General features: G+C 36.5%; 1 protein-coding gene across 4 annotated transcripts in view; it reads left to right on the forward strand.

Annotated features, from left to right (window-relative positions):
- ATF7IP2 (activating transcription factor 7 interacting protein 2) overlaps positions 1-25,899 on the forward strand; it is a 55,573-nt gene that overhangs the window by 25,309 nt on the left and 4,365 nt on the right. For all 4 annotated transcript variants that reach the window (XM_077906611.1, XM_077906612.1, XM_077906610.1 and 1 more), the window contains 4 exons: positions 1,720-1,877; positions 18,084-18,157; positions 19,455-19,516; positions 19,954-20,023. In XM_077906611.1, coding sequence (XP_077762737.1) covers positions 1,720-1,877; positions 18,084-18,157; positions 19,455-19,516; positions 19,954-20,023 — 364 coding nt within the window. The remainder of the gene's footprint in view (positions 1-1,719; positions 1,878-18,083; positions 18,158-19,454; positions 19,517-19,953; positions 20,024-25,899) is intronic.

Here is a 25,899-nt window from a genome sequence, read left to right on the forward strand (position 1 = left end):
GCAGTGTTGAAGGTTTGGCTTGATTTCTTTCTTGTGAGAGGGAAGAGATCATTTGAAGGAGTTTCTATCTAACAAAAAGGAAGCACAACTTGATTGGGATATTCTGAGCCTACTCAGGTTACAGAAGACCCTAAAATTAGGAAGTTCACCATCAAAAAAACCATGTGCCAGAGAGAAAGCCAGTGGTGTATTGGATCCTTTGGCTAGTGCCTTACAAGGATCAAAAGGTCAGAGTATTCAGTCACACGTCACATGGAAGTTCTTTGAAGAGCTTAAGTATTTGACTCCTTATGCAGGCAGTTACCTGGTTTAGATTTAGCATACAGGTCCTGGACTCCTTCTGTGACTCCTTTTAGTCACAAAGACAGTTTACTTTTCAAAGCCCATAGAGTGCTGTTTTGGTTGGTTTCCTTCTTCTGGCTCCACTGGATCTCCTGTTCAATCCTTGCAGGTGCTCCCTGGGCATCCTGTTGACTTTGGGTGGGAATTTCAGGAAACATTAGCCTGTAGTCACTCCCATGGCAGTGGATGGGGCCTGCCACTGCCCCAGCGATGGAGTAGAAACAACACTGATGCTTCAGTAATCCTTGCCCAGGCTGTCCCAAATGAGGGTTGATAGTCCTGCCTCTGTTCCAGGTGTGGAGTCCTGGGATTTGGTCCCTGGCTGGGCTTTGCTAATACTGCTACTGTACTGTGCTCAGGTTGTCAGGTGGGGACCAAGATGACACAAATGCAGTGAATATGGCTGCTGGTTTTGCAGGTATGGAGTAGGGGTTCAGCCACCCCTGTTCTAGGTTTGGGGAGAAGGATGGGTCCCTGGCATTTGTGGCACCCATTGTGTAGGATATACGGATAGTAAAAACAGAGGGAGCTCACTGTGCTTTCTCTCTGCAATCTCACGATCCGCAGTCAGCCTGCCCTTTTCTTCCACCCTTCAGAGGCATTTTATGATGGATCTGTTATCTCCAGGGTTTTTCATTATACTTAGATGAGAACAGCAGGGAAAAGTGAGCCACTTTGTCCTGGAACTGAAAGGATACCAAATATTTTTTGCTATTGTTTTCCAATGTTGTTTGAACCTCTTTCTAACATACAGAATCTGCAAACTTAATAACATTTCAGAATTCTGTCTCTGTGTACGGTTGTCTTTGTTCATGTTACCCACCAGAAAGGCTCATGAGTTGGGCAATCAGCTTGATCCTTTTGTATCGATTAATAGACGTATATTTTAAGTACTGCACATTCTCAACCAAATACGGACTAAGTGTTTCAGCTTCCAAGTTGTAAACAAAACTCAACTGGAAGAACAATTTGAAAATTAGTTTTATTTCTGGTCTTCACTTATTAGGAGTATAATGGAAGTACAAGTTTGCTTGTTAAGAGTCTAGTGTTTCTGAGTTCCTAAAACATAGTCTAACAGGAATAAAATGCTGTCTGAGTACTTAGGTATTTGTTTTTCCTTTCCACCCAAGCTAGGCAGTTGATTTGTACTATCATTATTTTTATTTCTTAGAAGTATTTTTTAAATTCATCTTGGCAGAGAAACTGCAAGCATTGTCATGAGCCATTGAAATACATATAATTTAACATATGTTTTGCCATTTGTATTCAAGAATATTTTGAAAACGTTTTCCAAGTGAAATTTTACCTATATCAATTTCGTGTAGAAGACAAGTGGTAACACTCCTTTTAACTGCTTTTTCTCCACCCAATTAACAGGTTATAAATTCAGAGACCATGAATTTGAATCAGAATCCAGAGTCAGTCAGTCCAGATGAAAGACAGACCTCTGTGAGTTCTGAAACTTCTGACCCTTCAGAAAAATCAAATGAGAAGGTTAACTTATCACGGGATCGTGATGAGGCTGTTTCAGAAAGGTAGGCATTTCTACAAAAATGCATAAACTTATCTAAGTATATGCTTGTAAACATACCATTTCTCAGTTAAGCATGAAACAGCTTAAAGGTTCGTATTCGTTCTTGCCTGATATGAAGGAATGGGGTTGGTTATCCAGGGCTTTTATCATTGTTTTAACAGTACCAAGTATGGGTATACCTGGCTGACTCTCTCCATAGAGTATGCGACTCTTGATCCTCCAGTTACTGGGTTCGAGCCCCATTTGGGAATAGAGTTTACCTTTAAAAAAGAAAGAAACTGTACTAAATAAAATTTTGTATTAGCTAGGGGATTGGATTTTGCATTGTGGTGTGTTTGGTATGCATCTTTGGTATGGTAATCCGAGTGATCACTTGATCATTCTCATGGTTTGTGTTCTACACTTGGAAAAGTCAATGTCCTATAAAACAGTGGCTTACAAAAGTTAGAAGAGGAAGGCTAAGAAAGTTAAGAGTAGGAAAGAAGTTCCTAAAAGTATTTGTTTCCTACAGGTTGAAAGCAGTATCATGAATCATGATAACATTAAACTGCAGCAAACAGGTTAACTTATTTGTCTAATCGAGTCAAAAAGCAGCCACGACACCTTAAGAGATTAAGGGCTGGTAGGGAAGAAATCATTTAGTTTAACAAAGGAACACGGTTTGTGATTCCCACCTAGATTGATGTTGCTGGGAGGGACATTTTAATGAATTGTTTTCTTTGGTCTGGTGATTTGCAACAGTTTGGAGCTTTATAGTATTATATATTTATTCTTAGCATTAACTCCATAAAATGTTTCTAAGGTTTTTCCTTTTATATGTTAAATTGTAATCCAGCTTTTAAAAAGAGAATATATAGCCCAAAATAAGGAATTATTTGAAGAATAACACCCTTTCCCCCATAACGCTACCCAGACTCAAGGAGGCGACAAAATGAAGTCTACAAATCTGTATCATCTGCAGTATATCCTTTGTTTTGAGGAATTTACATGCAGTTTTGACTCTTCCAAAGAAACCCTAATATTGCATGGTATTGAATCCTACATTTTAGTTTTGAACCAGGAAGCTGCTATGACGAAGTCATTTATTTAGTTTGTGAAGGCAAGAGTCACATTTCAGTGAGTCTTTGTTGTTACCACTTTTTTCTTTTTTTTTTTTTTTAAGATTTTATTTATTTATTCATGAGAGACAGAGAGAGGCAGAGACACAGGCAGAGGGAGAAGCAGGCTCCATTCAGGGAGCCCGACGTGGGACTAGATCCCTGGTCTCCAGGATCACGCCCTGGGCTGAAGGCCGCGCTAAACTGCAGAGCCACCTGGGCTGCCCATGTTGTTACCACTTCTTAATGTGTGTGCTGAAACTCAAAAAAGGGACAGAAAAGAAAACTAAAATGTTAGTGATAGAAGCAAAAAAGTGAAGACCCCATTAAAATAGCATTTTGTGGACTAATGTGTCAAATTTTTATCAGTGGCTTCTATCTATGTTATGAACAACCCACCTTATGCTCTATAATAAAGGAAGAACCTGCAATTTAAGAAACTTGTCCCAGGCAGCTGTGCTAACAAGAGAGTATATAACTTGAACCTGATGGGTGGATTCAATGGTGAGTTTTCTAAAACACTGAAGAAAGAACACCAATTTTAAACAAATTTCCAAAGAATAAGAAAAGAGGGAATATTTTTCAGTTCATTTTATGAGACTAGATACTAAAATCTAGTATATCTGTGATACTCTGATACTAAAATCAATTTTAACATTTTACAGAAATGGAAAATTACAATCCATTTTTACCCATAAAATAGATGTAGATATCCTAAACAAGACACTAGTAAAGCCAAGTTCAACATCTATAAAAGTTGAGTTTGTCTCAGGAATGCTGCAAGGTTGGTTCAATAATAATAATAAAAAAAAAATCAGTTAATGTAATTTTCCAGGACAAGAATCATTATTAACTCACAATAGAAGTAAGATTTGATAAAATACTTGTTTATGATTAAAAACAAATTCTTGGCAAACTTGGAATAGGGAGGTACTTCCTTAATCTGATAAAGAGTATCCAGAAAAACCCTAAGAGAGATCGGATGATCAAATATTGGAAGTATTTCCTTTGAGTACAAAATAGAAGAATGCCTCCTGTCACCACTTTAACATTATACTGTGGCTCTTGGCTAATGAAAGAAAAAGAGGTTAATATAGAAAGGATTGAAAAAAAGGAATAAATATTATTGCTATTCATGGATGATTGGGGTAGGTATATAATGTAGGAAATCCGAAGTAACTTACAGATAAATTATTAGGATTAACAAGATGTTAGCAAGATTGCCATTCTCAAATATATAAGAAATTATATTCCTATATACCAGATACAAACAATTAGGGAATTAAAGAATGTTTTGAAAGGACATGATACCAATACTATAGCACCAAACCTAGGAATACATTTAATAAAACATGTAATAATTGAAGAAAATTATAAAACTTTGAGAGATAGTAATTCAGTGACGAAATGAACTATGTTTATGGGTTGGACAATGCAGTATTTATTAGAATGTTTTCACTTTTGTTCAAATTAATTTATAGAGTGCAATTTCAATCAGTTTTCTACTGTGTAATTTTGTGGAACTTGACAACTAATTTGATTCTAAAATGTATACATAAATGCAGTGGATTAAGAGACCAAGATATCCATCAACTAGAGAAATTAAAAGGAAGAAATTTGCTATCAGATGTCAGGACACTACAAAACCACAGCAATTAAAATACTGTGATGTTATTCATCAATTCAAGTGATAGACAAATAGAGCCAGGGTCACAGAGAACCCAGAAACCCATGCATATGTGTATGTGTGATATGTGATGGAGGTTATATGGTGTACATCATTTAGGAAATGATTTAGTAAATGGTGTAGTTACTTTGGTATTCATGTTGAGTGAAATATGAAAGATATTGGATCCCTATGTCAGACCACATTAAAATCAATCTGTGGATTAAGGAACTCAAAATCTAAAGGAAAGTTATAAAGCTTTTAGAAGGTAATATAGAATATCTTCATGAACGTTGGATAAGGAAGGATTTCTTTCTCTTTTTTTTTAAGGATTTTATTTATTCATTTATTTATTCACGAGAGACACACAGAGAGCCCAATGTGGGACTCCATCGCAGCACCCCGGGATCACAGCCTGAGCTGTGCTCAGCAGCTGAGCCACCCAGGCATCCCTAAGGAAGGATTTCTTAAGACACAAATACCTTTGCAATAAAAAAAAAAAATTGATCAGTTTTACAACATTAAAATTAGAAACTTCTCTTAAGCTGCTGTAATTTTAGTGAGAAGATAGGCTATCAAGTGAGAAAGACACTTGCACCACATAGAACCTCTAGAGGCCCAGGTCCCAGAGTATACATAAAGAACTTTAAATCAATGAGAAAAAGTCAGATAATACAAAAGAAAAATGGGCAAAAAGACTTGTGTATCTACTTCACAAAAGAGGAATTCCAAATGACCAATATGAAAAGGTGCTCATCTTCATTAGTAATCAGAAATGCAAGTTAAAGCCACAGTGAGATGCCTTTTCATATTGGTAAGGAAAAGTAAAGTATTTTAAAATCTGACAACACCAGGTGTATCGGTGAGGTTTTGAAATAACAGGAATTGATTTTATTTAACATTTTTGTTGTTAGAACAGTAAATTGGTGTAATGCTTTAGAAAAAATTTGGCAGAGGCACCTGGGTAGCTCAGTGGTTGAGCGTTTGCCTTTGGCTTAGGTTGTGATCCTGGGGTCCTGGGATAGAGTCCAACATCAGGCTCCTCGCAGGGAGCCTGTTTCTCCCTCTGCCTAGGTTTCTGCCTCTCTCTCTGTGAATAAATAAATAAAATCCTTAAAAAAAAATTGGCATTATCTAAAAATATTTAAGATCTGAATATTCTTTGATCTCACAGGCCCACTTTTTATATTGATCCACTAAATGTGCAATAAATATATGTAGAGGAATGTTCATTAGCATTTTTTGTAATCAAAAACTAGAATGACAAAAACCCTATCTACAATTGAAAAGAAAATTACATTGTAGTAAGTCCTTATAAAGGAATTCTGTATTTTAATGGAAATGGAAAAACTGTGGTCACAAGCAGCAATATGAGTTACTCCAAAAACATGGAAAAGCAGACACAAATAGTAGGATTCTGTTCAGTTAAAGGTCAAATATAGCCAGAAAGAAAGTACATTATGTAGGAAGTCAAGGGTAAATAGTAAATCTCCAAAACAAAGAATTTAGCACTACAAATGCCATTTATGGAGGAAATTTATGATACAGAATAGAGGTGTGTGTGTTTCTGAAGTGCTGATCGTGTAAACTGTATTTATCTGAGCGGCGGCTATATGCTTTGTAATTATTTCTTAAACTATACATGTGCTTTTAATCCAATTCAAAAAGTCTATTAGAAAATTTAGATTGTCTAATCTCACTGAGATGTGTGGGTTCATACTACTTGCTTGCTTTCATCTATTTTATGGGCCTTTTCCCCTGTCTGTCTGTCTCTATTTTAACCTTCTTTTGGGTTAATCTTTTTTCTTTTCCCATTACTTATTAATTATACATCTTTCATTGTTTCTTTAGAAATTATCCTTAAAAAAATCATGATTTTGATTCTCGACTCTAATAATTAGAATCCAATATGAATTACGTTTACCATTTTGTAGGTAATGTTTGACCTTAAAACCCTGTAATTCCATTTACTGCTTCCCCTCCATCTTTTGTGTGTTTTCACACAATTTTATATTACAGTTGACCATTGAACAACACAGCACCAACTCACACGTAATTTTTGACTCACCTTGAATTTAACTATTAATAGTCTACTGTTGACTGGAAGCCTTACTGATAATATAAACAGCCAGTTAAGCATTTTGTATATGCTATATGGTATATACATAATTTTTTTAGTAACATAACTTAGAGAAAAGAAAATATTAAAAATTGTAAGAGAAAATGCACTTGAGTGTACTATACCTTATTCATTGAGAAAAAATCCATATACAGTTCGAACCCTTGTTGTTGGAGGTCAGCTATATTTTAAGTCTCAGAAGATGAAATCACAATTTTGTATAGTCATTATTCATTTAGAGCTATCTACCTATTTACCCTTCCTGTTGCTCTTCATATATTTCCATCTGGGAAAATTTTCCTTCTGCCTGTAGAACTTTGTTACTTCTTTTTTTAGTTTTGCTCAAGATAAATTCTGTCAAGTTTTTTTGGTCCGGAAATAATTCTATTTTGTCTTTATTTCTAAAGGATATTTTAACATAAGTATTGAATTGTAGGTATTTCCTTTCAGAACTTGCAAGATATCATTACATGTCTTGACTTCTATAATTTCTGTTGAAAAGTTAGCTTCATTCTTATTGTGGCTTCTTTGAAGATAATATCTGTATTTATGCTTTTAAGATATTCCACTTCTGTTTGGTTTTTCTTAATATACTGTATGGTGCTATTTGTGGGGACATGGATTTAATGTTTGTTTTTTTTAAGTTATCTTGATTGGGGCTCACAGTTTTTCATGAATCTGGTTTTATGTCTTCCATTATCTTTGGAAAACTCTTCACCATTATCCTTCAGAAATTCCTTCAGCACCACTCCATCACTTCTCCCCTTCAGTATTCTAATTATATGCACACCATCCTTCAGTCTGGATATTTTCTACTGCACTGTTTTCCAGTTTATTAATGTTCCCTTCATCTGGATCCAAGTGGCTGTTAAACCCATGTATCAAATTGTCAATTTCATTTTGCTTAATTTTTAGTTCTTCCCTTCCCCTTTCCATTTTATTTTATTTTATTTTATTTTTAAGAGAGCAAGAGGGCATGCGCATTTGCGAGCAGTGGGGCAGGAACAAAGGATGAGGGAGGGAGGAAATCTTAAACAGGCTCCACACTGAACGCTAAGCCCGCTAAGCCAGATACTGGGTTTGATTGCACAACCCTGAGATCATGACCTGAGCTGAAATCCAGAATCAGATGCTTAACCGACAGTCACCTATGCAGCCCACCGTTGTATTCTTTTCTATAGATTGAGGTTCTCTGGTGATATTCTTTATCTTGTCCATGTGTTGAACATTTAAATCACTGTCATTTTCTGTTCCATTTATTATGACCCTTGTATCCAGCTCACCCTGAGCTCTGTTTCTATTTGGTATTTTTAAATTTTTATCCTATTTCTTATTGTAACTGCTAATTTTTTTATTTTAATCTTAAACATTGTGTATTGAAAATTGTAGAAATTCTAAATGAAGTTACCTTCCACCAGAGTAGATTTACCCTACACTCTGGCAGGCAGCAGATAGAGGGACAGACTCTGTTGATGGTCTTAAAATATGGGCACACATTCTTTGATATACTCTTCCTTTAAAAAAATGGAGTCTAATTTTTGTCTTGGGCTATACTTAGTGACAGCAGATAGAATATGGCATAAGTGACAATATGTAACGCATCATAGCTTTCTTTTTCTCTCTTGGATTGCTTGCTCTGGGGCAAGTTAACTGCCATATTAACATGGCAGCAAACATAGGTTACTAGAGGACATCAAGCAGCCTGTGCAGAATCCCACATGGTAAGGCATTCTGCCAACAGCCATGAGTAAACCATTTTGGGAGCAGGACCTTCAGCCCTCATTGAGCCTTCAGTTGATTGCAGCTCCTGCCATCATCCTGACTGCAACCTCATGACCGATCCTGAGCCTAAAACCCCAACTATACTGCTCCATATTACATTACCCAGAGAAACTGAAATAATAAATATTTATTTTTTAAGCCATTATGTTAAATAACACATTTCAGTCTAATCAGGAATTGAACAGAACTGAAGCTTATTTGCAGTCTTTATAAGACTCCATCTATTTTGATTTTTACTCCATCCTCCATGTATGGCATAGCCTTCTATGACTTCCACCAGAAAGACTGGAATGTTACCTTTGGCTCCCCTTCTATTGCTGGTCATATGTTCCAATTTTTGCCTCCCCAATACAGTCCATTGTAATATCAGCCACCATCTGCCTGGCTTCTCAGTATTCCTGAATGGTTTAGTTGACAGACGCCCTAAGAGGAACACCAGTGGCAAGTGTCTAGCCCACTTCTATATACACTCTCTCTCTGGAATCTCAGTTCTTTAAGTTGTCTTCTACTACAGCTTTCTGATGTCTTCAAAGATAGATATATGTGTGTACACACATACACTATCAAACAAATACATATAAAGTTACATTTCTTAAAAATTTTGTAAATAATACCTTCTCAAATTGTTCAAGTATAGGGGTTCCATCATAGCTGTTCTGTGTAACAGTTTATATACTACTTTATGACTTATTTAAAATTTTTCAAAAAATATTTAAGAAATAAAGGAATTTTAAAAAGGAAAGCAAAAACATATTGTTCCCACTATTATTACAACTCTAGAGAAAGCCAGGAGGTTTTATGCCTGTTTTTTCTGTTAACCCCGAGTATTGAAGGAATTAATGCCACAACTATGTCTGTAATGGTTGGATTTAGAAGTGTAAGCATTTTTCTTCTGAGAATGTGAAGAAAATGGGAAAGGCAGTAATAGCTAAGCTGAAGAAGTTCAGAGCAGATAAGGCTTATGGACTAGAACACATGTTTGAAGGAAAGGAACTTGCTTAAATAGGAAGAAAATGCCTTTATATGCAGTCATTTCCAAAGATGAAAAGCAAGATCAAGGTGTAAGGCATCCAAGAACAGAGTATTTCACCAATGTTGATTGAATGAAACATTAATTATGCCTAAAACATAAGTGTGGATTGAATTTTATGAGAAATATTTGTAGAAATCAAAGGGTGAAAAGCCATTACCAGCCACAATATTTTAATATTTCCTACAATGTTGCATGTGCTCCTTCCTACTCATTCTTTATTAACATTAATTTAATCTTAAGAAAATTCTCCCTGTTTTATAGATGAAGAAACCAAGGCACAGTTTCTTGCCCAAAACACTCAGCTAGTAAGTGGCCAAGCCAGTAAAGCCACCAGTGCATTTAGACCCAGACAAATTTGTCTCCAGAACCCATGATTTTACATTATTATAACATTACCCAGAAAGTTGTAATTACTTTATCTATCTATCTATTTATAATTACTCGTTTTAGACACAAATTTTTCTCTAAGGTAAAATGCAGGTAGAAAACATAGGTATATCTAGAATGAATATGAAAATCATCCCTGTCTTTGGTTTTCTTCTCAGATATGGTTCATTTAAAAAAATAACCATCATTGGGGCATCTGGGTGGCTCGGTTGGTTACGCGTCTGACTCTTGACTTCAGCTCAGATCATGAGATTGAGCCCTGTGTCATTCTGCACTGGGCATGGAACCTGCTTCAGAACTTCTCTCTCCTTCTCCACCCACTGCCTACATTCATACACTCTTGCTTTCTTAAAAAAAAAAAAAAAAAAGTTTAAAAAAAGAACAGCCCTTGGGGTGCCTGGCTGACTCAATTAGTTGGGTGTCCAACTCTTGATTTCAGCTCAGGTCATGATCTCAGGCTCATGGGATCTAGCTCCTCATTGGGCTCTAAGTTCAGTGGAGAATCTGCTTGATATTTCTCTCTCTCTCTCTCTCTGTATATATATCTCTCTGCCCCTCCCCCACCACTTGCTCTCTCACTCTTTCTCTAAAATAAATAAGTCTTAAAAAAACAAAAATAACAGCCATCATTGGTAGCAGTCAGTGGAACAGTTTTGTAAAAGTAATGTATCATATGCTCATAAAATTTCAGTCTTTAGTTTGCAGATAGATTTCTTGGGATAAATAGTAACAACTTTATATACACAAACACATGCCCTATATGTGTATAATTTTTTAAATAAAGTTAATTGAATAATACTCACTGAACTCTGCACAAACTGAGCATATCCCTTGGCAAATTTTGACAAAGTAAACACACTTTGTAAATATCTCCCAGATCAAATTAGTGGTATCTAATCTGCCTCATGTCCCACCCCTAGTCTCTAATCCCACCCCTACCACATTGACCTAAGTAACCACTATCTGAGCTTTAACACCATAAATTGTTTTTGTTTAGTTTTCAGGTTTATATAAATGGAGTCATACTCTGAACTCTTAGGTGTCTTTTTTGCCCAACACTGTGTGTTGTGAGGGTCACCTGTGCTGTTGCTTAGCTGTAATAATTTATTCATTCTTGTTGCTATATAGTACTCATCACCCAAATAAACCTCAGTTTGCTTATTCACAACTGGGCATCTAGGTTGTTTGCAGATTGGGAAAATTTGAGAAGTGCTATTGTGAACATTCCATCACTTGTCTTTTGGTGAATGCACATACATTTCTGTTGGACACTTGCCTAGGAATGGAATTGATAGGTCATAGAATATGTATATTTTGAGGTTTAATAGATATTACCAAACACTTTACCAAGGAGAGATCATACCAAACCTACATTCCCATTAGATAGTATAATGAGGTTTTTTGTTTTTCCATGTCCTTGCCATCACTTAATATTAGCTGCCTTTTTTGCTTTAGCCACACTGCTATGTATATAGCATCATGTACTGAGTTTTGTTTTGTTTTTGTAAGATTTTATATATGTATTTGAGAGAGAGTCTGAGCAAGCATGAGCACGGGAGGTGGGAGAGAGAGAGAAGCAGACTCCCTGCTGAGCAAGGAGCCCAGTGATGCAGAGCTGGATCCCAGGACCCCGGGATCATGACCAGAGCCAAAGGCAGATGCTCAACCATTTGAGCCATCCAGGGGCTCCCATATATTAGCTTTAATTTGTATTTCCTTCTGATAATGAAGGGAAGCACATTTTTATGTTAGTCATTTTGATACCTTTTATGACATTTCTCAAGACTTTTGTGTTTTCCCTTTGACTTGCCTATCTTAAGTTTTTTGTCTATATATTTACTATAAGTATCTTTTTCCATCCAAGTCTTTCCACTTTTCTAATAGTGTCTTTATGTGAATTGACTTCCTAATTTCACTGTAGTCTTTTTTTTTTTCATAATTTCTACTTTTTAATGTGCATGTTTTATAACCCTAGCTTCAGGATCATCTATATAATGATTTCTGTTGTCTGTCCATTTCTGGTCATTTCAGTCTGTCTTTTGGCATGCTTGATAATTTCTGAAAAATTGGTGAGGCTATGGAATATCATCTTACTGTACACAAGGTTTATTCTCTCTGGCAGAGTATGACCTGGTCACCTAATATACTTAGGGAAAGGTATAAATTGAGGCTTGTTGTTAATGTGGTAAGACTCCTACCCCTAGTTCACTGTGGCTCTTAAGACATAGACCTCCATGGATTCCCAGCTGAAAACCTGGAGCCTTCACTAGGATCCCTCCACCTTAATGGGTCCCTCTTTACTGCCTCAGCCCAATGAGAAAACCAGAAATTCCACTCTGCTCTTTAAGGTCTTTCTGCTTGGTTTCTTAAACTCCTAAATAATACTATATTTGATGTACTATAGCAGCAAGCAGAAATACTTAAAATACTAGAAATATTGGGACACCTGGTTGGCTCAGTTGGAGGAGCATGTGATTCTTGATCTTGGAGTTATACATTTGAGCCCCATGTTGGGAGTAGAGATTACTTAAATAAACTTTTAAAAAATAAAATATTAGAAATATTTTAGAAATGTTAAATGAAGAATTTTGAGATTGATAGGAGATTTTGACTACAGTGTAATGAACATCTGAAAAGAATTGTTTATAATTAAGCAACAAAATATAGTCATCAGTCTTCCAGCCATATGATGACTATTTCTAGTAGAAAAAATATATATATATATAAAATAAACTTTGTAAGTTTTGTTGGAGGCCAAAAATAGAAGAATGGAATATTCTTGATAAAATTTAGATCTAAACATTTGTTTTTGTTTACTGAACTTAGAAATAATGGCTACTAGAATTTCTTACTGATACATTTGGGAAAAATTATTGAATTAACTATGTTTTAAAATGTGCATGAAAAAAATGAAATGTGCTTGAAAACCAGTTGATTTCAGAAAACTAAAATGAACGTGTAGAAAATGTCTGCTTCTGCCCATGAAATATTAATTGCTACAGGAATTGTTCTTTTGTTGTCAACAAGTAGAAAACCAAAGTAAAAAAGAATTGTGTGCAGACATTGTTCAACAGGGAGCAAAAACTCTCTCCCTGGGAGAAGGGAAAGTGTGAAATGCACTCTACAATTGTTCAAGATTACTCCCTGGAGGCATTTCACAGGTTGAAGGACAAGGGCAGGAAGAGCTCAAACAGCCTTAGAGGTCTTACCACATTTATTTATTTTTTTAAATTTTTTTTAAAAGATTTTATTTATTTATTCATGAGAGACACAGAGAGAGAGGCAGAGACACAGGCAGAGGGAGAAGCAGGCTCCATGCAAGGAGCCCAATGTGGGACTCGATCCTGGGTCTCCAGGATCACACCCTGGGCTGCAGACGGCGCTAAACCGCTGCGCCACCGGGGCTGCCCCTCTTACCACATTTAGATCAGAGATTGGGGAGTCTGAGTTGGCTAAGACTTTGTGCGGAGGAACAATGAAGAAAGCAAATTGTGTAAAGGTAGAACTCGGTTGATCTCCAAAGAGAACCTCTTAAATCATTGGCTGAATACAGATCTATGCATGCAAAGACTGAAACTACAAGAGGCCAGGGGGAAAAAAAACATTGAAAAGAAGACCAAACATTTCTTGGATATTGTACAGGGCTGGGAACATTTTGTTTTCCCTACTAGCTATAAAGAAAAAATTTATAATGTAGAGTAACAGTAAAGAGTCCTTAGGTAGACATAATAGTGAGGGTGACCTAGTCCTAGACTAAGGACTGCAGTGGGCCTACTCCCGAAAAGCTAAAAGGATACAGAGGATACAACTAATCCTGAGTAATTTAACTGCATACCAGAGTAAAGTCCAGCACTCTTTGAAAGAATGAAACATCATCCATCATTCATGTGAATTTTACAATGTCTGGCATCTAATCAAAAATTACCAGGCATGCAAAGTAGCAAAATATAGCAAGGAGAAAACAGATATGCTAGAAACAATGTTTGATGGACAACAATGATGTAAAGCAGCTATTATCAGGATAGTGTTCATGTCCCAACAGTAAAAAGGAAAATGTGAAAATAGAAGATGTTAAAAAGAAAAATTGAACTTCTAGAGACAAAAACTGAAGAGTCAAGAGTACATTGATTAGGATTAACAACAGGATAGGTAATTACTGATTTTTAAAGACAGTGGAATAGCAATATAAACTTTAAACAAAAGCATGGGGAGAAAAAAGACTAAAACGAACAGAACAGCAAAGACCTTTGGAACAGTATCAAGGAGTCTAATATTATATATATATCTTTGAAGTTTCACCAGTTGGGAGAAGAGAGCAAAGATGTTAAATCTAAAATTTTTCCAAATTTGTTAAAAATTCAAAACCCACAAATGTTAAAAAAAAAAAAAAAAGTTATAAAGATTAAAGGAAAACCACATAATCAGACTGGTGAAAGCCAGTAGTGACAAGAAAATCTTAAAAACAGCCAGAGAGAAAAGACTCATCATACAGAAAGGAATAAAAAGATAAGACCAAGAAACTTCTTGATGTGCACTATTTAAACTAAAAGACATCTCTAAAGCATTGAAATACAGGGACATCTCTAAGACATTGAAAGAAAAACTACCCATTAAAATTTCTATACTCTGTGAAAATATCTTTCAGACATGTAGGGGAAAACACATTTTCACACTAAAAAAAAGGTGGGGGGGGGGGGCGTGTGTAGAGAATACATCAGCAGGAGACCTGCATTGCAGGAATTGTTAAAGGAAGTTTTACAGGAAGAAGGAAAATAAAACTAGATGGAAATTTGCAAAGGTAAAGAGATGAAGAGTGCTGGATATTATAAATATGTGGGTAATAGAAAATATATTTCTGTGTATATATATATGTGTACATCATACTATTCCTGTATATTATGTGGGAGGGTGTATAAATCATACTATTTATAGTTTTTCTGTATATAGGCAACAAATAGTTGGAATTTAAAATTTTAAATCAATACTATTTACAATAACATTAAAGAACATGATATACAGAGGGATAAGATTATCAAAATATCTGTAAGACCTAACCTCAAAACTACAAAGTAGATTTCAGATTTGTGATCTAGCACATAAGGAGTCTTACAAACTGAAAAAACCAGCACCTCCTTTTAAATCCATTAGATAAGTAAAGTCACTGAGCAAAACACTGCCCCCAAAGTTGGAGCAACGACAGAGGCAGAAATGATAATCACAACATTTGGGAACGAGAGCAGAAACCCAAAAGCAGAAACTTCCATGGGAACCAGTGCCAGTTTAGGAAAACCTAAACTTAATTGCCGGAGGCTCAGAATAGACACATCAAGAGTTAAAAACTCCAGGGGAGCCCATAATTTTGTTTTACCTCCAGGAGCGCTACCAGGTCCTTACAGTGAATCCTGGAGAAAATACCTCCCGCCTGCAGCAGCCAGTTGGTGAAAGGAGCCTTTGAAATGTACCAGACCACTCTGTTCTTAACAAGGCCTGTCCAGGGAGAAACTACTACTAGAGCCCAACTCCTGCTCCCGCTAGCCTTCCACATGGAGGAAGTGAATCCCCAACTCTAGCAGCTCCATCCATCCTGTCCCACCTAAAGCAGACGGGCAGTCAGAGAAGCACTGGTGAAGTTTACACTCCAGGGGTGTAGACTTACTTAGAAGACAGAGCTAATCATAGGATTAGTAGAGCCACTACGTTACTAAAGGCCCGTTTATCATATTCCTTTTACCTAGTGTATCATGTCCACTGTTCAGCAAAATACCATAAAACATACTAAAAGGCAACCCCCCCCCCAATTTGAAGAGACTAAATAAGCATCAGAAACAGAGTCAGGTATGACAGAAATGTTCACATTATCAGACCAAGAATTTTGAAAAAACTATTTGCAAAGGGCTTCAATGAAAAATGTAGGGGAAAAAAGGTAGATAGTATAAAAGAAATGGAAAAGGAAGGTACTTCACTTATTTGTGAAGCCGGATAGTATTATTTGAAAGTGGACTTGAGTTAGCTGTAAATGTATATTGCAAAAAGGAAGTAGAATTGATAGGCTAAGAAAGGAGAGGAGAATCCTATACAGTGCAATTTTATTCATAATTGCCAAAACTCGGATGCAACCAAGATGTCCCTCTGTAGGTGAATGGATAAATAAATCATTACATTGAGACAATGGAATGTTATTCAGTACTAAAAAAGAAATGAGCTATCAAAAGACACAGGAAACTTAAATGCATATTACAAAACGAAAAAAATCAAAGTGAGAAGGCTACATACTGTATGAGTCCAACTACATGACATTCTAGAAAAGGCGAAACAATGGAGACAATAAAAAGATCCAATACTGCCAGGGCTTAATGGGGAGGAATGAATAGGCAGAGCAAAGGGATTTTTATCACACAGAAACTATTCTGTGTGATACTATAATGATGAATATACATCGTTGTACATTTATAGTATGTGGAATGTATACCCTAAGAGTGAACTCTATAGTAGACTGTGGAGTTTGATCATGATGGTGATGATGTATCAAGTGTAGGTTCATTCTTTGCGACAAGCATACCTGTGGTGTAGGATTTTGGTGGGGAAGCATGCGTGGGGCGGTTGGTTAGAGATAGTAGGTTTATGGGGAACGCTCTGTACCTTCCAGTTAATTTTGCTATAAACCTAAAACTGTTCTTAAAATAGTTTAATTAATTTTTAAATATATAAAAAGTTGAGAAAAATGAAAGGAGACTTAAATATTTGGTGAGATATGTCATGTTTACAAATCAGAGAATTCATTATTAATGTTACATCACCCAAATCATTTTGTACATTTAATGCAATCTAAATCAAAATCTTGGCAGCCTTTTTTAAATAGAAAGTAACAAGCTGGGATCCCTGGGTGGCGCAGCGGTTTAGTGCCTGCCTTTGGCCCAGGGCACGATCCTGGAGACCTGGGATCGAATCCCATGTCGGGCTCCCGGTGCATAAAGCCTGCTTCTCCCTCTGCCTGTGTCTCTGCCTCTCTCTCTCTCTCTGTGACGATCATAAATAAAAAAAATAAAAAATAAAAAAAAAATAAATAAACAATTAAAAAAAAAAGAAAGTAACAAGCTGATTAAAAACTTATACGAAATGGAGTTGTTGAAGACCTACAAGAGGAAAACAGTGTTGGAAACAAAGTTGGAAGACACTACCTAAGTTTAAGACTTCTATAAAGTTAAAGTAATTAAGACAATAGTGTTGTCTTAGGATAGACCTACCAAATCCATGGACAGATTAGAAACTATTCTATATCATCCATCGGTTTTCAAAGAAGATGCCAAGGTAATTTGTTGAAGAAAAGATAGTTTTTTTTCAACAGCTGTTGCAGGAATATCCAGAGGGGAAGAGTGAACCTCCCTTCCTACCTCACACCATATACAAAAATAATTTGAAGTGGATCATAGACCTAAATACAAAAGCTAAAAATTAAAAACATCTATAAGAAAGTGGTATAACTCTGTGCATAGAAAATTCATCTAGCAATTTTATAGGCTCCATGAAGTCTGTGTCAAGATCTTAACAAAGATTCTGATGTGAATGTCAGACTCATGAAAGTAGAGTCAGGGTCAAATGGGAGCAGTAATCATAATCAGTGTCATTTACCATCTTTGCTTAGTTTAGCAAGTATGTGGTCAGTATTTCTACTGTAGTGATGTAACGTAGAATTGTGGCAGGACTAATTTTTTAACAGCCTTATTTTTTACAGTCCTGTGTAAGAGTCAAAGTGTCTTACTGGGTTTTTTTCAATTACACTTTTCATTTTCATGAAGGCAAGTCTATGTGCTAGAGTGACTTTTGCATATTTTGTACATTTATGTGTATTGAATGCTTATAGGTTATATATTTGGATTCATTGTAAATGAGTTTCTAGTAAGTTTTAAGGATCCATTATATTGGACACTTTTGGTCATATAATTGGCAACACATAGGGTTTCTTGGGCATTTAGTTTTATCTCCAATTCCCCACCACAATTGTTAGATTAAAACTTGTCAGTTATGAAATGTTAAGTCAGAAGAATTCTAACCATTGATTGCATGTTTCATCTTGATAATACATGTTTAGTTTATTTTTGTTTTTAATTTTCTTATCATTTTAGTAACAATGATGATGTTATGTTGATTTCTCTGGAAAGTCCTAATTTGACAACTCCAATTACATCAAATCCAACAGGTATCTTAAGTTGATTAAAATATGATCTATGAAATTAGAAAGCCTCAAGTCAATATTTGTTTAAAATAGAGAATTGAACATTATCTTTCAATAAAAAACTCTACTTTCAAAAATGTTTTAATTTATATCTGTGACTAATATCTGAACAAATAAATGATTTCCTAACTATAATTGAGGGTTTTTTTTTTTTTTACCCTTGTGTTTATCATTTATGACCTTTTGTTTGTTTATTGTGCTTAATGGATTTGTAAGTTAGAAAACTACTTAACCTTTCATATACATTATTCTCTGTTTGCTGTGGCCTGTGATGATGGTAATACTTTGGTTCTTGTTTATGTTTGTTTTATTTTAAGATTTAAAGTTTGACTATTCTTTAGCATCTTTTATTTTTTTTTTTTGACTTTTGGCTTTTTGAGAGTACTTTGTTCCTCTTTGGTGTTTCTGTCTTACTACATTTACGTAAAAGTCTTTAACCTCAGGTTTCTAATAAAGTTCCTCTCTCTTAAAATGGCTCTCTTGTTGGCCTATAAGTTCTCATTCAAAATTCCCCATTTCCTTTTCTTTGTTTACTATTTTAGAGTATTTGTATCTTGATATGAGAAAGCTTTCCCATCACTTAAATAGCTATTCAATTGCCCCCAAGGCTTGGACTGTTAAGATCCTGAATCAGATAGTTACAAGGGATAATAAGCATTTATCTGAGGTTTTTCTCCTGTTCTAGATAGAATGCCCCTCAGCTATCTCGAGTCTGGTTTAGAGATACTATGAAGAAAAACTACATTTGGGCAGTCCTGGTAGCTCAGCAGGTTTAGCCCGCCTCCAGCCCAGGGCATGATCCCAGAGACCCGGGATCGAGTCCCACATCAGGCTCCCTGCATAGAGCCTGCTTCTCCTATGCCTGTGTCTCTGCCTCTCTCTCTCTGTGTCTCTATGAATAAATAAATAAAATGTTTAAAAAAAAAAAAAGAAAAAGAAAAACTACATTTCCAAGTCCGTTTTCTCAAATGCCATATTAATTTACATATTAATTTACAGATGGATTTTCAGAAAAACTAATAGTTGTAAAGTTACAGGACAAAATCTTTTAAACTCAAATTACATTTTTTTTTTTGTTTCAATTGGTTCCTTGGTCTTTAGAATAGATAATGTCAATTGAATTACATTTTTGTGATTATGTAATAAATGGTTAATGCGAATCCTCATTATTGTGTTTCAGCATTCATATGTTATAAAGTTCATAAATATTTAATAGCTTAAAAATTTGCCAAATGTTGATATTTTAATAATTTTCTTTCAGATACTGGAAAAACTACATCAGGAAATTCTAACAATTCACTTGGTGCGGAAACAGAAGTTACGGTAGGTAATAAATATTGCCTCTGAACGTTGTTCATTTGAGTATGTTAGTTTTCTGGGAACTTTAGTGTTGCTACCTGGGAAAGATGGACTTAGTTTTGTCATTCGTTGTTTGGGAGATTCATTGTGTGTGAAATTAATGCTTGACTAGTTACTATACCCAGTTTCCAGTCTAGCTTAAACATTAAAGCAGACAGTTAGTGACAAACATATTTCAAAAGCCTACTTATTTACCAAGCTAACTCAGACTTTGCCTAGTCGTATTCTCAGAAACCATATAGTATTTCATGACCTTCTCTCTCCTAATAGTGTTAAACTGTAAGAATTTACAGGATAGTTAATCTCCCAGCTTATAAATGGTAATTTAAAATCTGTGTTTTCTTTTTCAAAAATATTTTGTGCTACTGAGGCAAAATCTTAGTTTTTTAACAACTTTTCAGGTAGTAGAGAAGAAGAAATTTGATTCTGTGGTTGATGTGACAAAAGAAGCCTTATCAAAGTACAACACAAGTAAGTGTTTCTTTTTAAAAAGAGGGAAGGTGACTGTTCAGAAAGCATTTGACCCATTTATAAAGTTTGTTTTAATGTGTGTGTGTGTGTGTGTGTGTGCGTGTGTGTGTGTGCGCGCGCGTGCGCATATAGCTGTATGTAGTTTTATCATGTATAGATTGATGGAATGGTCACCACAATCAAATTACACAACTATCCTTGGGTGTTATATGATGATACAGTGTGTATCTTTTTGAGATTGGCCTCTTTTCCTTAGCATAATTCCCCCACGGTTCATCAAAGTTGCATATCAGTAGTATTTCCTTTTTGTTGTTGAGTGGTATTCCATAGTATAGATGTATAATAGTTTATGTGTTCACTCACTGAAAGATAGCTGGGTTGTTTGGGGCTATTATGAATCTCATTTCTGGTACACACCTTTTTTCTTTAGATCATTAATACTATGAGAGGGTATTAGGGCATAATATGAAAATGTAGAAGAAGAATGATTACAGTGCCCTCTTTCTTAGATTTAAACAGGAAGAGGTAAAATTAAAGTCATTTGGAGCTAGTTATAAGTTATAAAGTTTCATCTCTTAATAATTGCCCTTGAATGTTCTTGATACTCTTGATAAAAATCTTAGAATATCACTTTTTTAGCATTGAAAAGTATATAATACTTAAAAATGGAGAGTAGCATAGGAAATACATAGCCAATTCCTTCTCCCCTTTCAACTGTGGATTCAAACAAAGGTTAGAACCATAGGAATCTCCAGGTACCTCATGATATAATTAAAAAACCCTTCAGTTTCCAGTTTCATGATGAAAATGAGAAATATACATTTGACAAATGAATTGGGAATCTAGAATAATCAGTTACTTTTTCATTAAGATTATTAAATCATTTCCACACTCGAGTACAGGATTTGAGATACAGTAAAATAAAAAGTAGGAACACCGATCCATTCAGTGCTTAATAAATCAGACCTCTAACTTGGGAGGGGGGCGTTAGTTTGAAATCTAACAGTTGGACATGCTGCTGACTCATAACAGCGTGGATCTGTTCACCTTGTAGAGTGTCCAGTTCTGAACGAAGGTATGGTTTGTCAGGTTGAACCTGGGCTGTTCCCATATTCCTTGATGAATGGTATCACCAGCTGGCCCAGCTTCCCTAAGCTAGACATGAAAGAGTCACTTTGGACTCTTTGATCTGCCTCATTCCACTGTGCAGTCAGTTTTCAAGGCCACCAATTCTGTCTCCTTTAAAGCTGACAGGTCTGGTCCATGTATTTCCTTATTTCAGAATTCCATCACTTTTTGTCTATTCTACTGCCATAACTTAGCAAGTAACCAATGTTTCTGCCCTAACTTAAACTGCTTCTTTTGAGTCTCCCAAGCTGCCACTGAAACGCTCCTTCCTATAGACAGATCTGATTTTGCTTTTATCTGTAGGATAAAATCCCAACTCCTTAGCAAGACAGACTCCATAATGACTTAGACCCTGAAAACTTTTCTAGCTTATGTTCTACAAACTCCTTACCTGTGCCTTAATAGCTTCTCAATAGGTAATGCTTCTCCTCTCCTTACCACCTCTGCATAGTTCTCTTTGCCAGGAATGCTGTCCTCTCTGTCTCTCCCCAGGTGTGTCTGATGACCCCACTCATCATTCTTTCATACTCCCTTTAGACACTTAGATTGTACTGTTACTTCTAGGTTCTCCTTACCATTGGTATTTAGTGCACACCTAGATTACAGCTGTATTACATTGCTCTGTAATTGTTTCTTTTCATCTGTCTTCCTGAGAGGACTTGAGATTCTTTTCAGCAGCATCAGACTTCCTAATCTGTAACTTTCCATCCTTTTAGTACAGTGCTTAGCCTCTAGTATACTTTACCCCCCAATACTAAATTAATGCAGCAGATTTTCCACTGAAGAGTTTTAAAGGAACTGTAAGTATCCATACTCTGAATGGGAGTATAAATCTTTCTGGGGAGGTATTTTGTCAACATCAGAAACTTTAGAAATATACAAGCCTTTGACCCCCAAATTCTTTGAATAGTTACCTAAAGAAACTAAGGTTAAGTATATGGGGAAGTATGAAAATGTTCATCACAGTGCTATTTGTGAAAAATTAAACATTGGAAACCCTTAAATTTCTAGAAATAAAGGACTAATTACACAAATTAGATTTATATGGTACAGCAGTATTCAACCATTAAAAATAACGTTGTAGAAGAAGTACACGTGTTGATGTAAACATGTTAGTAATGTAACGAGAAAAAAGTTATAAACATATTTTGAGAGAGTAGTAATGGGAGTAAAGAGCCCAGACATAACTTTTCTGCCATAAACAACTAGAAAACTAAATAAGATGTAATAAAAAAAAAAAAACCTTTCCAGATATTGCAGTATAGGACTACAATCCCTGAGAGAAGGGAATGAGTGAGATGAACTGTATGGATTGCCCTAGCTTTCTTCCTAGACTGTGGTACAGTGGAGGAACTGCCAAGCAGAGAATGTCTGGCAGAGCGTGGCTGTCTTATTGAGGTCAAGAGACAGAGATTGGCATTCAGAGAGGCTGAGGCAACTAGAATGAAGGGGAAGAGCATAACATCAGGATGAGGAAGGCACTCAGAAAAAAACTCCCAAGAGATTAGCATAGAGTCCTCTTGAGTCCTTGCTCTGAAGTATTAAGCCCCACATGCGTAGAGTAAAACCCCATAAATATTGGCAAAGAATGACCAAAGAGCTTTATGCTCAGGGGTGAGAAATGTTCAGTTCTGACCAGCTGTAGTGCCAGATTCTTACTGAATACCTGGGTGTAAACTCATCTTAGAACAAAGGCAACTATGGCCTTACCCTAATAAAACCTAAAAACAGGGCAGCCTGGGTGGCTCAGCGGTTTAGCACCGCCTTCAACCCAGGGCGTGATCCTGAAATACCCGGATCGAGTCCCGCGTCAGGCTACCTGCATGGAGCCTGCTTCTCTCTCTCTCTCTCTCTCTCTCTCTCTCTCTCTGACTCGCATGAATAAATAAATAAAATCTTTAAAAAAAAAAAAACCTAAAAACAAACTTTGAAAGGATCAAATTGAACTACATATAACTCAATAGCTTATCACACAAAGCCCACTGTGTTCTGGAGAACGGAATTCAACCCACAACCATTTAAAATTTATAATATCCATCATCCAATTTTAAAAAATCACTAGAGATACAGAGACAAAAAATGGAATCTATAACCAGGAGAAAAATCAGTTAATGGAAACAAACTCAAACAACAGAGATGACAACTAATAGACCAGGACTTTGAAGGAGCTGATAGAAATATGCTCAAAGTGGGGTACCTGGCTGGTTTAGTCAGTAAAGCATGTAACTCTTGATCTTGAGGGCATGAGTTTGGGCCCCACACTGGGGGCCAAGATTACATAGAAAAATAAAAATTTAAAAATGTAATAAAAGAAGAAAGAGGGAATCCCTGGGTGGCTCAGTGGTCTAGCACCTAACTTTTTTTTTTTTTAAAGATTTTATTTATTTATTCATGAGAATACACAGAGAAGAGAGAGAGAGAGAGGCAGAGACATAGGCCGAGGGAGAAGCAGGCTCCACGCAGGGAGCCCGACGTGGGACTCGATCCCGGGACTCCAGGATCACGCCCTGGGCTGAAGGCGGCGCTAAACCGCTGAGCCACCCAGGCTGCCCTAGCACCTAACTTTGACCCAGGGCATGATCCTGGAGCCCCAGGATCGAGTCCCACATCAGGCTCCCTGCGTGGAGCCTGCTTCTCCCTCGGCCTGTGTCTCTGCCTGCTTCTCTCTCTCTCTCTCTCTCTCTCTCATGAATAAATAAAATCTTTAAAAAAGAAAGAAATATGCTCAAAGATAAAAAGTAAACAAGAACATAATGAAATAAAAGATATAAAAAGAGAACCAAAAAATTTTTAAAATTCTATATATTTATTCATGAGAGACACACAGAGAGAGAGAGAGGCAGAGACACAGGCAGAGGGAAAAGCAAGCTCCATGCAGGGAGCCTGACGTGGGACTCAATCCCGGGTCTCCAGGACCACAGCCTGGGCTGAAGACGGCGCTAAACTGCTGAGCCACCCAGGCTGCCCTAGAACCAAATTTTAAATTTTTTTTTTTTTTTATGATAAGCACACAGTGAGAGAGAGAGAGAGGCAGAGACACAGGCAGAGGGAGAAGCAGGCTCCATGCACCGGGAGCCCGACGTGGGATTCGATCCCGGATCTCCAGGATCGTGCCCTGGGCCAAAGGCCGGCGCTAAACCACTGCGCCACCCAGGGATCCCTAGAACCAAATTTGAAAAAAGAAAATACTTAAAGTTCCATGGATGGAATATAAACAGCTTATTACACACTGAAGAAGGACAAAACAAATTGGTAAACTGGAGGAAATAGTACCTGACCAAATAGTTTGGAAAGAAACTATCCAAGCTAAAGGAGGATTAAAAAGAGAAAAAGAAGGCTAGGAAAAGGGAATCAAACTTTAAATGAATGTGGGATAAAATCAAGTGATCCAACATAATTGTATGGTCAGAAGCCTTCTAAATTTAATGAAAAGTACAAATCCACATAATTAAGGACTTCAATAAATTCCAAGTGGGATAAATACAAAGAAAATCATATCAAGATACATCATAGTCTCCATTCCTGAAAACCAGTGATAAAGAGAAAAACCTTAAAAGCAAACAAAAAAAATTTTTTTTCTTAAAAGTTTTTTTTATATCATAAAATATAGAGAAGAACAAAGAATTCGGTTTTATCAATTGGAACTATGCAAGCCAAATGATAGTCAAATGATATCATTGAGAGGCTAAAGAAACCCTTAACCTAGAATTCTATATCCACCAAGTATATCTTTCAAAAGTGAAAGCAAAATTAAGATTTTTTCAGATAAAGTTTGTTGCTGGCAAATCTTCATTATCAAAAAGAGGGGTGCCTGGGTGGTGCAGTTGGTTGATGTCTAACTCTTGGCCAACTCAGGTCATGATCTCATGGTCGTGAGATCAAGCCCCACACGGGCAATCTAAGCTTCTCTCTAGGGGGAAAAAAGAACAAATTAAATCCAAAGCAGGTAAAGGATACTTCACTGTAGAAGATGGGGGGAATGGCACAAGCCACAAGAAGACATTATCCTCATCATCGTTACTCACCAGGGAAATGGAGATGATGTGAGATGCCACAGCTTATCTAGTAGAATGATGAAAATGAAAACTGAAATACACAAAGCGTTGGCAGGATGTGGAGCAACCTGGAACTCTTAGGCTTTTGTGGGAGGAATGTGAAATGATAAAACCCCTTTGAAGTGGCTGAGCAGTTCCTCCAAATATTAACTATACTCTTACTATGTGACAGTGTTAGTCGTAGGTATTTACCTGAGAAATGAAAACCTATATCTACACAGACTCCTACACAACTTACTCAAAATTGTCCCGAACTGGAAGCAGCGCAAATGTCCACCAGCAGATAAATGGATAAATGGGTTGTGGCATATCTATCTGTACAGCCAATACTACTCAACAGTCCACAACACAATACGGGGTACCTGGCTGGCTCCATTGGTGGAGCACATGCCTCTTGATCTCCAGGTTGTGAGTTTGAGCCCCACACTAGGCATGGAGCTCACTTTAAAAACAATGAACAAGATGTTTTTATATGCAGCATGGATGAATCTCAGAAACATTATGTTGGGCCAAAGAATTCTCTGTACTGCGTGATTTGATTTTTATTAAATTTTATAGAAAAGTCAAATCTAGTCCATAGTGACAACAGTCCTGTGGTTTCACGGGGCCAGAGTGAGAGAGATCCCCTGAGAAGGGATCCTGAACAGCTTGGGGTCTGATGAAAACATTCTGTGTCCTGATTTTGGTGATGGC

The sequence above is a fragment of the Canis aureus genome, chromosome 8 (assembly GCF_053574225.1).
Source record: "Canis aureus isolate CA01 chromosome 8, VMU_Caureus_v.1.0, whole genome shotgun sequence".
Taxonomy (NCBI): Eukaryota; Metazoa; Chordata; class Mammalia; order Carnivora; family Canidae; genus Canis; species Canis aureus.